Genomic DNA, 14614 nt, shown 5'->3' with positions numbered 1-14614 from the left:
GCCAACAGCTTTCGGATGTAGAAACGGAAAGAGCTCTCATTTGTATGTCTGGGAGAGACTCTTGGGATGACAACTGAGCTCCGTTGACTATTTGGTACATCACAGTTTGGGCTGTTTAGATATCTACTGAAGACAGCATTGGAGAACGTTACAGGAGGTCGTAACTGTCAAAGGTTAGCAGGCGGAGTATCGTTCGGCTATTTTACCTAAGGTACTGAGGTATTGATTCCATGGTGCGTCTTCGACATAGACTACAGCGGGATCAAAAACTTATCACCAACTGTTACTGGCAAGGCTCTTCAAACTCGCCAGCGCTAGCAAGCAGCAACCCCATCACAACTACGTACATGGTAGAAGGATGCAACTATTTAGATTGTAATCCTACAGTCACAAAAGAACCATGCGTTGGTAGCTCCGCTATAATCAATTATAGCGCCAACGACGTCGGGTGACCCTGTATGCGTTCGACCCAGCAGGATATCCAGCCTGCTATTCCCAGCACCAAGCCACCGGATCTAATCCGGAATTCAGTTGGTTGTTTGACACTACCGATCCACTCAAGCATGGTGCAGATGCTGAAGAACTTGTGCAACCAACTGCACCACGATCCATGTTTTGATTAGCCATGGGGACCGTTACATCAAACATAAACCGTCCGTGGGGCATTTCAGGGCCTTGCACCCGCGACGCGAAGTATTCCTTATAAGGTTGCACCAGCTAAGACAGTTGCAAGCTATATCCACAGGGGAGCTCATTACATGGCCATGGTCAACGAATGTTACCATGAGAGTGGAGAATGTGGCAATGTCGCTCTCTGAATTCCCAGCCCCATTACACAGCGAATTTGGAAACAAGGCAAGCTATCATCATTGCATCAGACGTTTGACAGAGTATGTGCCGGCAATGTTCGAAAGAGGAAGAGGGAACATATATGAGCAGGCCAAAAAAGACCCCTACGGGAACCAATGTGAAAATTGACATACCTTAAAATGGAGAATGCAAGCGGGCTGGATGAGGTACCTACCTAATCAGAAGTAGATCTCAGCACGACAAACTGCAGGTATTGATATCAGCCCCAAGCTCGGGATATTGCACCTAGATAGGCGGACATCGCCTGCATCTACTGCGCCGCACGTTAGTCTCGAGTCCGTATTTCGTGTTGAGCCCGTAACCGAGTACCTACACCTGCATGAGTTGCAAATTTAAGTGGAGCGGTCTCCTGATCCCGTCCCTGTGGATCGCAAGGATCTAATCCAAACTGGACTCGACGCTGGCCATCATTCGTGTTTCTGACAACATTGACTGCAGGTCTATCAAATTAATCTTCGATTATGAAAATGATACATCAAAAAAGAGACGCTGAGCTAAAAGTATTGCGGACTACATACAAGTGAATGTGATGAGTCCTGTGTCGGTGGACTCCCATATATTTCACAGTCTCCGATGTATATCTGAGACTCACGCATCATGTGTTTTCAAAGAGAGCCCCCCCCCCTTCCCATACCAATGGTAAGATCCACAGACTCCTCAAATACTCCCCAACAAAGCCTTGCTTCGTCTAACCTCGGAACAACGGGCTCCAGACCTCTTGTCACTTCCTCGAGAATGTTCCCCCCAAGTCTTCTTGTTGTTATCCTTGGTCACAACACCCAACACAGAGCCCCAAGACTCAAGAGCTTCGGCAACCATGGTCATGGCGTTCGGGAACGAGGGCCGCTTCTCTATATCCATCAAATGAAATACATTGTCTGAAGATGATGAAAGAGAATGTGTCGCCTTGCGTAGTTCAAGAGAGAGAGAGATGTCAGAAATCTCGACAACGATTCGAAAAGTCTAGTATGCTTCTCCATCTACTCAGAATCCTTTGCTATCTGATCATCCCGATATTCGACCATATTGGTGTTGCTTGGACGACATGATGGCGCTGTAAAGTAACGGATGGGTTAGCGACCACATGTAGATGCCTCTATTTAAGGGCAAGATACTTACCTATAGAGGGGATTTTGATGCTCCGCGAGGATTCATTCCATTTCTCTGCCTCAACAATTGCGCCAGAAGGAATGCTATGTAAACAGATATAGGCCCCTGGTTTGCAAACTTCCTCCGCCCTATCGGGAGTCCGAATATCCATACAATCGATGAATCTGCTCAGTTTGTAAACATAGACAGAGTGCGAAAGAAGCCGGGTGTCGATAGTGAAAAGGGTTCACTCCTGTTTCTGTGAACATCTCCGTGAAGATCTCATGATTTTACAGGCCCACTTGATGGCGAAGTCTTTGTCTGAAAAGCAGGAAATGAAGGGAGTGCGGCCTTTATAATCCCAGTCGAATTGGTTGTAGACTGCTTGTTTGAAGTCCTTATCGTCCAAAGCCCATGCGGGGTACACGGCGCTGAGCCATGAGTTCACCATTCGAGTCTTCTTCGGTTTTAATCCCTACCTATTGGACCCGATAGAGAAAATCGGGAAGCGATAGGCAGCGGTATAGCTCCATAGTTTTTGTATTGTCTTAGTTTTGGTCCTTCGAGATGTTGGTTGTTGAGTGGGAGACTTTTGATGAAGCCCAATGACGCCCGATGAATTAATAGGTAGGCGGTGAGCTTGAACATTACATGACAGCACAACATGACCTGCTTGGTATAACAAGAAAGTGATTGCCGTGCGATATTGGGGTTGTGTAACACATGCGCTGATGTAAATGGCTGGCGGGAGACTGAGCGGAGGTCGGAGGTTCAGCAAGCCTTCGTCGAGTACCTAGGTTTATTGGTCTGTGTAACTATTCCTAACGTGCTCCTTTGAACATTGGTAGAGTAAATATTGACCATATTACAGTGGTTGTGTCCCCTGCGGTCTCAAAAACTTCACCTCAGGAAACCTCCCACTCTCCCCAGCAAGCAACCCCTCCCCCTCCCCCATCAACGCAAACCGAAAAAAATCCGTCAAATACTCCGTCATCATCCCCATCGCCCAAACCCCACTAACCACACCTCCGAACCCAACCCTCCTCAACTCCTCGCTAACCTCCCCAACCAACGAAAAGTCCAAAAACGTCCTATGCGTCGCATTAACCACACTCAACTCCTTCATCCACAACCCAGGCCTCCTCTCCGCAGTAGCATCCCAAAACCGTCCCCAAGTCTCATCAGTTGTAGTATTATGCCCATCTGCCCCGAACATCAAAAACGGTCTCACGGCCCCACCCTCAGCAACCCCAGCACCAAACATACCCCCATCAAGATTAACCCCCGCAGCAATCCTCCCATCCCGCCTCATCGCCACAGCAGCAGCCGGTCCACCAAACGAACTCCCCACAAAGCCAACCTTGGCTGATTTAGGAACCTTGAGCCAGTCAAGAACAAGAGTCGCATCCTTCGCCCTAACCTCCAACGCAAACCTCAACTCCTCCACAGCCTCTGCATCCGCAGGAACCCGTCCCCCGTAAATGACGGTGCCATCAGGGTATTGCACCACGTCCGTCTCGTAAGGGTGGTCCATTACCACGACTTCAAAGCCCATCCCAGCGAGACTCTGTCCCATGGCCGAGTACCAATACCGTGTTGTGTTGAGGCCGGGACCGAGGAGAAGAAGCGGGCGTGGTTTGTCGTGATGGTCACGTCGTCTCTCCTTGCAGCACATCTCCACCTCTAGCGAAGCAAGCACGCCTCGTGGCCAGGGTGTGTCGCCCATGTCGGCCCGGAAGATCTCATCCTCTACCGAGGCGATGAATTCAGGCATGTAAGGAAGCTGGCAGGTTTCAAGACAGTCTCGTTTTTGAACTGGGGTGTAGCGCGAGATCATGATTCGGCGGGTGTGGGATGTGTTGAATGGGTCTGGGAACCCATGATTGATGAGTTCTGAGGTTGTCCATTTGGCGAGATAGGGCGTGTGAGGGATGGGAAGGAGGACGGCCTGGACTTTGAGGAAGAAGTAGAAGATTGCTGTTAGGACTTTGGGGAGCTGCATGTTGTTTAAATTCTTGGATCTTTAATGTACCTTAGACAGGATGAGTCTCACAAAGGAAAGCTGCTTTTTTTAAAAAAATAAAAATAAAAATAAGGACATGATATGTCTTTATTGCCAACGAGGCTCTGGCCCCCCGTTCAACAGTATCATTCCCGGTCCCATTCCAGAAGCTTACGGGGCGATGGGCTAGCATCGTCCATCCCACGATATTTCCACCTGCCTGATTCAGCCTGGGATCCAACTGCAGAAAATCCTTCCAGGAGCTTGTAAAAGAGGGTTGAAGTGAGTCCAATGACAAGATCGGACTTCAATCTAACTGATAAATCGCATTGCAGAATGACTGCTGACCGTAAGTTTGTACCGCAGAACCAGAAAAGAAAGTACCGTCGCAAGCCGATTCTATCCAATCTGAAGACCCCAGCTCTCCCAGTCTCCCCACCACCCTTCACTCCCAGCCTTTTTCGCAGGCCACACACGCCTGAAATAGTCCATGACCTTTCCATGATTTTCTTTGAGGCTCAACGAATTCTTCAGCCACTTGTCAGGCTCCTCGCTGGTGAGTTCCGTAACCACCAGCTGGCTGTTCATTCGTTCCACCATCCACGATTTGGAAATGGCATGAAGAAATGGTTTGGGTAGGTGCCCGGCAGGACCTTTTGAGCGCCCGTTAAACAACATGCCGCAACGTGGCGGTGGTCCTTTTTGTGACAGATTCTCGCCTCCGTAAGATTGTACAAGTAAGGTATCCACGTTGCCCCCCACCGCGGAAAAGATGTCTCGAGCCAGGAAGGCGTTGAGGGCCCTGTTTATGAAAATGTCGTAGACGTGTCCGTTGTGGTAGTCCTGTACACGCCAATAATCATCAGCGGTCTCATCTCTGTCTTGGTCTAGGATGCAGACTACAGAGGGAGGAATGCGAGACACGGGTGTTGATGGGTACGGCTTCACCCGAGGTATGGCTTGCTTGTCATCTGGCCGCTTGACTGAATGAGCCTTGGAGGTGAGCAATCTAGCATCAGCGTCAGGCTATGCAGTTGGGGACGATTGTCACCAATTAACTTGTAACAGGCAATCTCTGCAGCATCTCCTCTTGACCTCGCAATTGAAACGGCGAGATCGGTCAGCGCTGGAAAAGACTTTGTGAGCGCAGCTAGATCCTGAATAGTGACGTGGTTCTGCATGTAACCGACGGGGCTTTGGCCTTCCCATTTTCGTAAGGGAAGCAGCGAGAGGCTCTGCAATCTAGGACAATCGAAGCAGAATCCAAGGACGGAGTGATCCCGTCCAGTGATTTGGAGCGCCCTTAGAGAGGGTATGCTGTCCAGGAACCGAGCAACCTCTTGGTAGTAGTCGGCCTCCACTGGTGAAGGGCACACGAGATCCTTCGTGCCGTGGCAATTCGCAGGCTAACGAAAGGCTGCTGAAGAGTGAACGACATTGGTTCTAAATCAAAGTTGTGCGAGGAAGGACGTTATTGTTAGTGCGATAAGCTGTTTTGCAGAAACTGCATGATCCAGAGTCAAGCTCTGCAGCAGAGCGAAATCTGTCAAAGCATTCCACGGCCCGTCCCTAGTCTTAAGTTGCCCAAGGGCGGTTGTCCAATCCCCGGCATGAACATGATCTCGTGTTTCGCACGCGTGCGCACTGTGGCTGAGGTTTAGATGTGTCAATCGGCCTTTCGGAAAAGGGTGACCCCCGTGGCCTCTTGGGATTTTTCGACGCAACCGGTTGGCTGGGTTGCGAGACACGTTGCGACATGCATGATGTTCGTCTGGATGCTTGTCAGGATTGCCGAAGGAAACCAGTTCGGCCGTGTAGCCGTAGATTGTATGGACTTCTTTAAGACCGGCTGAGGCCAGCGGCTGCTTGAGCATCCCACTCGAGAACCCGCAACTGGAGGGAGTAGAGTCAATAGGGTTGGTTTCATCATCATATGACATGTTGTTGTACCGAACCCAGACATTGTAGAGACATGGAGAAGTGATGACGTTCCACTCGTGAGGATCAATCGTTGGCGAGTTGTCGAAGGCGCTGCACAGTCTGAACATTTGAAGATGCAAACGAGCTTCTATTTGCTTGGCGTGCAATGCCATGAGCAAGCAAGGTGGGAACTGTGACGGGCATCGATAGACAACATCTTGTAGGCACGGAAGCTGGGAGATGAGGGCTGCCAGTGGTTGCTAATGCCGATCACCCTCATAGGCCTGGCTGGCTGGCGTATCCATCTGACGAAGAAGCCGGGGGACCCGGAAAGGAAGCCATGCAGATTCGCGCGAGTTGTGTCGAAGTCTGTGGTCGAGGGCAGTGATAGATGCCAGGATCGGTTTGCATATTCAACCTGAAACGGATTGGTCTCGGTGTCTGACTGTCTCATGCGACCGACGATGATGAGGCGGCGAACAAATCATGGTTCCGTATCTGGAGTAGTCGTTTGCAGCCCTCAACATATTGAGCCAATGGAGCGGGTTTGTCAATGTAGAAGGTGATGGTGTCGATAAGCGCCGCGACAGCAACGGAGAAAGAATGTTTGTTGGCTTGTGCAAGCGCTTTCAGACTAGGAAAGTGCGAGTCGGAGGGGAGTTGGCAGATGCGCAGGAGAAGCTCATTCGGTAGTCCTGTCAGGCTTGGTTGTGCCATGATGTCTGAAGTGATGATGGCAATATTGGTTGGATTAAAGAAGAAAGCAACGGCCAGACGAACTGCAGGAAACCCTAATAATCACGCAGCCCAGATTGGCCCGAGCTCCAAGCGGACTCCGGAGCGATCAGGGACGGTTCCTCTTGAGCCTATTACGCCTCTCCAAGCCCGTCACATAGTCCGGATGCTTCAGGATAGTTGCATAACCATTGACCAATCACGATAACCGCTACCGTCACAAAACAAGCAATCTTCGACACGACATTGAGTCCAATGCAACCAGCTGCCTAAACGGGGAGAATAACAACTAGGGAGCAGCTTACTCCGAGTAAGGCCATCGGATCTATCCCAGGAAATTTCAGCATATCTTAGTGTTAAGTCTTTATTGCGACAACATTTGTGAATCGGGTGGACCTTGCTTCGAATGCTTTGGGGTACCTTGACCTCACCTCTGAGCAAGGAGCACACATCAATCTGAAGCCCTCACTTACGACGATAGTGAGACTGATGATACACACACACACACCCACACATATGGCTTTTGGGTCCAGGTTTGCTTGATGGGGGGGTGGTTTCGTGACCGAATCAGCCCTATCATGTGGCTATTGAGCTTGTGGCTGGTTTGGCATCACCTTGGCACTCCAACTTCTGCCCTATGGTTGGATGGATTACTGGAAAAATCATCTGTTCCGACTTTAGTTCCCTATTGCCAAGGCCTCATCTCTTTGACAATGCATGGGCCTCATAAAAGCATCGGGATCCCTTGCTGTCTTCGTAATGATCTCTTCTCTCTCTCCATTCCTTGCATATCTTTATCATAGAACGAACGGGCACACTGGCCTCACTGGCCATCATGGCCACTGGGTTTCAGCGAGCGCTGGCCAGCGAGTGCACTGGGTGGACTGGCACAGAGTTACAGGCCTATGCAACATCGTACTTGCCGTACGGCTGCAATCCGGAGGTTTTAACTGGGACAACATCATGCGGCGAGACCTACATTCCACGCCCCTTTAAAGTGAAACATACCAACATCCCCACCGGTGTCACACCGGCGTTCTCAATACCAATAACCAATATCGATTGGGACATTGTGATGTCCACCATCATTCTACCCGCTGACGCCATCCCCCGGTCAGAGCTAGAAGGCTGGTACAAGTGGCCATCGCCATCAACTCAGTCCCAATTCACGACCGACCTTTGGATCGTTGACCACATCCTCACCGCCCCAGCCAGCTGCCCAACCCCGTTCGAGTTTACCACATCCACCAGCCTCCAACCCTGGGCCGGCTGGTTCCCGTCCGAATTCCTCACCGAGTACATGCTCCCCAAAGCCACCGTCCTCCCAGTCCAGACGCATTCGACAAAGGGATACAACCCATCACTAGTCAGGGAGATCCACGTCAAGCCGACTGATCTACCCCCAACCAGCCACGGTGGCCCTCATGCACGCACATACTATGACTCGGTTGTCAGCAGCCTCAACACAACTTACGTCCAGGAGTGCCATCGCCCTGGCGGGCCGCGACCGCTGACTCAAGAGGAACGCTGCCCTTATACTTACGCCGGGAAGTGCAGCAAGGTCGAGCCGTGGAAGGTCATCATCGCGACTGTCATCCCGTCCGTCTTTCTTCTTGGATTTGTCGAAAACTTCTTTTGGTTCGGGCGGCTGATGATGGGCAGGACGGCCCTCCGGTTGGAAACGGTTTGCTGGATATTAATCTTCATTTTTACTATTGGGTTTACAATCGTAGAGGATGCAAGGAAGCCGGAGGACCAGTCCGATCTGAGGGAGCAGTGGAAGGCGATGCCGCTTAAAATGAAGATCAAATTATGGTTTCAGTTCGGATTCAGGCAACGGTACCCGGTGGATTGGCTGGGGGAAAGAAAGCCGAGGCGTCATGGGGAGAACATCGAGATGGAAAGACGTGGAGATACTGGCGGCGGTAATGGAGGAGCTGGGACAGGAGGTCGGCGGGTGGAGGACGATACGCCTCTGCCGGTTTATCCTGGTCCTCCTTCCTCGGTGGTTGGTGGGACTACGGCTGCTTCTTCCGGGCCGGTGTTGGGTAATCCAAACGCAGTGCTCGCATCAATGGGGTCTGGGACTGTTGTCATTAGTTCGATGCAGACTTCTGTCCAGACTCAGTCGCTCGTGTCCCCTCAGCGACCTGACCCGAATACAGGGACAGCTGGTGATGGGTTTCGAGCTGTTTGAAGGAGTGCAGGTTCATTATTATGTAATAGCTAATGTTTATGCTTTTCTCGGTTCATGTTTGCGATAGATATACAATGAACTTAATTACAATGAAAAATTGATCGAGACGCCTTCTCATGAATATGATCAACGCTCAGCCTGAGAAAGACATTGCAATAACAACTATATCACTGCTGAAGAGGTAACATCACCCGCCATGTCAAACTCCATGACATAACAGTCAGACTCAACACCCTTATCTGTATCACTATCCAGACAACCATGCAACATCATAAGTCCTGTCGCGTTGGCATTGAAGGTAACTCTACGCAAATATCAGCCAAGTTCTCCACGCCTGATGGTACGGCATAGGTAGGCAAGGTACTCACCCCGGAGACCCTTCACACGTCCACGTTTCCTTCAAACTCAAGCTCATCTCCTCAAAATCAAACCGAAACTCTACCCCAGGATCACTGCACTTTGACCACGACCCATCCTCCCCCAAGTTTGCTAGATCAACGTCCTGAGCCAGACACTCCACCGTCTTGTTTGTTGCTGAGGAAAATGATGTAAACCCAAATGTTCCCATCGAACCACCCTTGTCCCAGTCGTAGACCTTTAATACCAGTTCATTGATGCTCCAGTAAGAAGGGGTTTGGGGGGTTGTGGTGCAGTCTTGATTTGCGAGGGTGACTCCGCAGAGGAGAGCCACGCGGAAATTAGCGATGTGCATTTTTCGTCCGTTAGATTCCGAATTAAACTCAACCGGTTTTAACAACACTTTCTTTGTGTGTAGGTACTTATCTGACGGTCGAGTCTCATATATGGTGTGAATGTGGTGGGAGTCTGACAACAGGGGGGAACTGCCGGCATGGAGTCTCTCGGCTGAACGGCAAGGGGGTTGGCTAACGGAACAAGCAACGCCAGCACAATCTAATGGATCGTCATTGGTTACCATCAGATAGATGGCGGCTGCGGGGAGAGGAAAGGTTGCCGCGGATGATTGCGTAGGAGTTATCGAGTTCTTCCCAGCAGCAAATATCATGATGTTACGAGTGGTACCACGACCACATATTGAGATTAGCTACTGTGATAATGCCCCCATACCCAGGTATGCTTGATGCTGTTAAGATGTATGGAATCATGAAACCAGTCCGTCTATAAGAAAATTGTACAACCAGATACCTCAGGTACGTCCAGCTATCGCATTGAACTTGAGATCTTCATGCCCTGCTGATCAAAACGAAACCGACCTCACCAACCATGCCTGTTCTATCATCAGTTCAACCATCGCACCACTAGAACCCTGCACGAAAGAAAACATGTAACGTAATTGGGTGACCAAAACTCTGGGGTTAGGCATCTATCTTAAAACACGGCTCGGAAGGACGGCAGTTTAAGGTTCGACCTCAACCAGCAGAATCTCATATGCCGGACCACCGACAGGGACTAGTTTAATAACCAGTCCAATGATAGCATCGAGTTTTAAAGGTCGTCATATAGAGTTGACGCGTACGGAATTGCCTGTCCCCTCCCTCACTTTGAAATGCTGGCAAGGAGAGTGCCCGTGTATTCTACAAAATGTCCCTCCAACCTGAAATTTCCATCGGGTTCTGGCCCCCAGAGACGCTGGAGCTTTGATCAACAAAACCAAGTGCGTAAAAATGCGGTCTATTTGGAGTGTTGCAATCTTGGTGCCCTCGGCTCTTGCCGGAGTGGTGGCTCCAAGGGATTGGAGAACCAAAGTGAACGTGTGAGTGTCATTATCGGTTGGAGCTCCGGTTGCCATCTGTGGTTATGGCTGACATCATACCAGACAACGCAACGGCTTCTACCCCTTAGATGTCGTCGACAAGCTGTCGGATGAGACCATGGCCAAGGTTGATGCGTACATGAGCCAGAAGATCGCCGCGGGCAAGAACAACGGCTGCACACTGGAGAACGCGGGAGTACGGAGAGAGTGGTATGGCAACCTTCTACCTAACCCTCAGTGATTGCCCCAGATTTAACTTGTATCTCAGGGGCGACATGACCATCGAACAACGATCCGACTTCATCAACGCCACGCTCTGCCTGATGAAGGCGCCATCCAAGGCGCCCAAGAGCCAGTTCCCAGGAGCTCGGACCCGGTACGACGATTTCATGGCCTATCACCTGACGAATGCCGGTTCTCTGCACGACACGATTGGCTTGTTCCCTGCCCACAAGTATTTCTTGCTTGCGTATGAGACGGCTCTTCGTAACGAGTGTGGCTATAAGGGATATCACCCGGTATGACGGACCCCTTGCCTTCCTCGTCGAAGGTTTGCTAACTGTTCTTGATGATGAAAAGTACATGAACTACGACCGCTACACCAAAGATCCAAAGAATTCAGCCCTCTTCAACGGCAACGCGACAAGTATGGGTGGCAACGGCTTGCCGGACCCCAAGTACACCGGCCTTCGCACCGGTACCGGAACGATCAAACCGGGCGGCGGAGGTGGATGCGTTGTTGACGGCCCCTTCACAGAGTTCGTTCCTTCTTCTTCGACATCTATCCACTGCCACTTTAGGTATCTAACTAGCTTTCTTCCAACAGGTACACAGCCAACATCGGTCCCGGCGCCCCCGTCATGAACAACGTGCCCAGAAACCCAATCTCCAACGGCACCGGGTACAACCCTCGCTGCATGCGCCGCGACATCAGCGTCGACGCGGCCCTCGGCGCCACGGCAGACCGCGCGTACAACCTCCTCACCAAGTCCAAGGACATCAACACCTTCTACAACACCTTGCTCACACCACCCCGGAACGTGAGCGATCCGTACAACTTTGGGATCCACACAGCTGGTCATTACATATCGGGGGGGGACCCCGGTGGCGATCCGATGGTTTCGCCTGGGGACCCAATCTTTTACTTTCATCACGCGTCGCTGGATAGGTTGTGGTGGATTTGGCAGATGATGGATCCGGAGAAGAGGGTTAATGCGCAGGTGACGCTTGGTGGGAGGGATGCTGCGACGAGGAAGCTTGATTTGAAGTGGCTTGCGCCTGATGTGATTCCTGTTATTGAGGCGCATGATGGGCTTGGGGGGTTTGGGGGGTTGTTTTGTCATGTATATGTATAAATTCTGGGAAGACTTGAGGAGAGGAGGGCGAGTGTGTTTGTTGTTGGTTTTTCATCCGCTTTATTTGATAACTTCAATGTAACCAACCTTCCAGCAACTGCAGAAAGTGACAGACCCCGATCCAGCAAATCCTTTGCGAGACCTCTATCAACCCAAAAGCTGATGTCGCTTCCAGCAAGTTTTTTGACAATGCTTTTGGATATCATCACCGTCAAGTTACTTCACTGCTCCCCAGTGCCTCCTTCCTTGATTAAGCTTCGGCTGACATGGTCCCCTCCCACCTCCCCTTGGAAACCACCGCCCCTTCCGCCCCCATGATCATCTTTCTACGTTCGCTCCTGCCCCAAGAAGGAGCCAAGAACACATTCAAACTGTGCGGCGTGGGTACTGACCATCCACTCACTGCCTTGCTCTTCTTCTTGCAGCCTGAGCCACGGCCTTTTCCTTCCTTTCCCAGTTCTTTTCCAGTAGGCATACCAATATCACCAGATTTGCCCACAGGTTCTTTGGCTCCCATATAAACTCAATCCAGTTCAACGAAACCGGCCAAATGGTTTGATGTGTTCAATGATGAAATACTCAAGGCATGCGCGCTTGCTTCTAAGTACGACAGTTCGAACACCGTCAGAAGATATTTTTTTTTTCCATGATAAGAAATTGGATTCTGAGGACGCATTTCTTTTTGAGTATAAGGGGATAAGATATTTTGATGGGGAGCGACGTTGGAAGGAGTACGTACCTTACCTGTACAATGATACCTACTGAAGACGAGAAGAAGAAGAGGTTGCATGAAGTGAGAAAGGCGGCAGCGATTTTATACTGCAGTGCAGAGCCAATAGGCTCAAGCTTTTTGACAACGTCTAATGTTATGTAGTGGGGCGTTGAAGCAAAAGTTTCAGTGTTGATGTGATTGCCAGAAGCTTCCTTCAGTGAAGTTGTGCCGTAATTAACAGGCTGCAAGCTGTGACATTGGACCATGTGTGTCATTTCACAGATAATCAATGAACGAAATTACTGAACAAAGTCTTGTATAACATACTTTGTTACGGCCTTTACTCCCAACATCAAAATCTTCATCATCAAACTCCCACATCACTGCCAACCGACGCCTCTCCCGTCTTCATCTAGCATCTCCAAATATCCGCTTTGGTATACCTGAGCCCTTCCTGCTGCCCCACACCAGTATCCCACATGAATAGATCCATCATCATACATTCAGTTCTTCCCGGTGCCGGGATTGGTGTCGGCGACAATGTTTCGCTGGTTGGAAACCTCGGTCCGTTTGGTAGCAGACGTGTTGCACCATGTAAAGTCGCGTCCGTTGCACCTGCCGACGTATCACTATCCCGCCGTCGCTGTAAGGCGAGCATCGCCAAAGACACTGTTGAATGCCTGGTGGTCGGCCCGGAGAGCTGCATGGTTCCAGCCCGCGTTGACAAACTGGCAGTCCCACTCGCCTCTCAAGTTGCTTTGTCTTTTGAAGAGGAAGTCAATCGCATCGGGGGCCTCAGAGGTGGAGTTTGCTTCCGGGGCGGAGAGGACGCCTTGGATGCCGGTGAGGGCGGCAAGGATGGGGGCGGCGAGGGTGAGCTTCTGTTGATCGAGTTGTCAGTACCTACTCATCAGTGTAATACCAAAGAAGGGCGCCTACCATGATGGACGGTGCTATCCATGGACTGAATTGTTCTCAGTGAGGTAGTGGGTAAGGATCAGCTCGAAGAAGTAAGATTGAGAGAAGCTGACGGGTGAAGAGAAAGGAAGTTGCTATTTGGAGTTGTGGTCAACTTAGGGAGGCAGTCACTGACTTCTGCTTGAACCCTCGCATCCACCTAGCGGTGCGAAGATCTCTTCCCTAGGTAAATCACCGCGTTGTTCCTTCTTCACTCGGTCCCTCTTTAGGAAGGTATGATGAACGAGGTTTTCTTATCCACCAGGCTAGCTTGGATAACTGCGAGATCTTCCCAAGGATAGGCCTCCCTTTTGGGTATGTCTCCGTTGCCAAGTGTGGAAGCCTTTGCCTCCCCTCGTTTTTCTACAGACACTAAGAATGTGGAATTGTGAACCCTTTGATTTTTCACAGTGATATGAAAGCCCGGCGGATATTTCATCTTGGATTGTAGGGGTCTCGTGCCGATCTATCTACCGACATAGGTTAGCCTCTCAAACCTAGGTAGCTTAGCAATACCATTAACATTAACGCTGCCTGTTCGGCTATTCGGTGATGGATGTGGTCTTGAAATCCGTTAGGGTTTATGCGTTGCTAATCTTTATGTTGCTCGCTAAGCCTACGAAATCATTGGCCGTGTAGCCCTATGCTTCGCATAGGGTAGGCCTAGTTCTGGGACAGGGTCACTGGCACCAAAAATGAGGCAAAATACGACGACAAAAGTGGTGATGGTGGTGAAATCTAACAGAACGAAAAAGCTACAGAAACAAAACAAAGCCGTAAAGAGCAACCAGAGTGTGGGTCGGACCAAAAGGCAGGCGCATGGAGCACCACACCCAACCAGTATGGCCATGTCATAAGTCCGTAGGTAGCCACCCACGTTTGCAAACTTGGCTACCTAGGTACTCAAATTCTGCCCAGGTTGAAACAGGTGAAAATGGCTTAAAATGCAACAGGATTTACAGCCCGCAGCATAATATTGTAGGTAGATCAAGAAGTTTGAAGATGAGGTATTGTGGTTCATAATACTGTTACCAAACCATCACTG

General features: G+C 50.3%; 5 protein-coding genes across 5 annotated transcripts; 2 read left to right on the top strand and 3 right to left on the bottom strand.

The window, feature by feature from the left end:
- Positions 1–1082: 1082 nt before the first annotated feature.
- Positions 1083–2410, bottom strand: QC763_602330 (uncharacterized protein; the record flags this gene model as incomplete). The annotated part of the gene is made up of 5 exons (XM_062914080.1): positions 1083–1123; positions 1180–1289; positions 1389–1924; positions 1990–2144; positions 2211–2410. 3 exons carry the CDS (start codon positions 2408–2410, stop codon positions 1851–1853), a joined length of 429 nt encoding a protein of 142 aa, XP_062762852.1. The 3' UTR covers positions 1083–1123; positions 1180–1289; positions 1389–1850.
- A 414-nt stretch (positions 2411–2824) lies between these two features.
- On the bottom strand, positions 2825–3961 carry QC763_602340 (uncharacterized protein; the record flags this gene model as incomplete). Its single annotated transcript, XM_062914081.1, has 1 exon — positions 2825–3961. One exon carries the CDS (start codon positions 3959–3961, stop codon positions 2825–2827), a length of 1137 nt encoding a protein of 378 aa, XP_062762851.1.
- A 3490-nt stretch (positions 3962–7451) lies between these two features.
- QC763_0092900 (uncharacterized protein) lies at positions 7452–8813 on the top strand (the record flags this gene model as incomplete). The annotated part of the gene is made up of 1 exon (XM_062906264.1): positions 7452–8813. One exon carries the CDS (start codon positions 7452–7454, stop codon positions 8811–8813), a length of 1362 nt encoding a protein of 453 aa, XP_062762850.1.
- Positions 8814–8975: 162 nt separating this feature from the next.
- QC763_602360 (uncharacterized protein) lies at positions 8976–9525 on the bottom strand (the record flags this gene model as incomplete). Its single annotated transcript, XM_062914082.1, has 2 exons — positions 8976–9117; positions 9182–9525. 2 exons carry the CDS (start codon positions 9523–9525, stop codon positions 8976–8978), a joined length of 486 nt encoding a protein of 161 aa, XP_062762849.1.
- A 329-nt stretch (positions 9526–9854) lies between these two features.
- QC763_602370 (uncharacterized protein) lies at positions 9855–11959 on the top strand. The gene is given in 6 exon segments (XM_062914083.1): positions 9855–10193; positions 10269–10755; positions 10814–11063; positions 11125–11303; positions 11372–11913; positions 11924–11959. The coding sequence occupies 4 exon segments, from the start codon at positions 10664–10666 to the stop codon at positions 11898–11900; spliced, it is 1050 nt and encodes a 349-aa protein (XP_062762848.1). The 5' UTR covers positions 9855–10193; positions 10269–10663; the 3' UTR covers positions 11901–11913; positions 11924–11959.
- Positions 11960–14614: the final 2655 nt, after the last annotated feature.

Source organism: Podospora pseudopauciseta, chromosome 6, assembly GCF_035222475.1.
Source record: "Podospora pseudopauciseta strain CBS 411.78 chromosome 6, whole genome shotgun sequence".
Taxonomy (NCBI): Eukaryota; Fungi; Ascomycota; class Sordariomycetes; order Sordariales; family Podosporaceae; genus Podospora; species Podospora pseudopauciseta.
The sequence above is the reverse complement of the archived record's forward strand: the minus strand, read 5'-3'. Positions and strand labels throughout refer to the sequence as shown.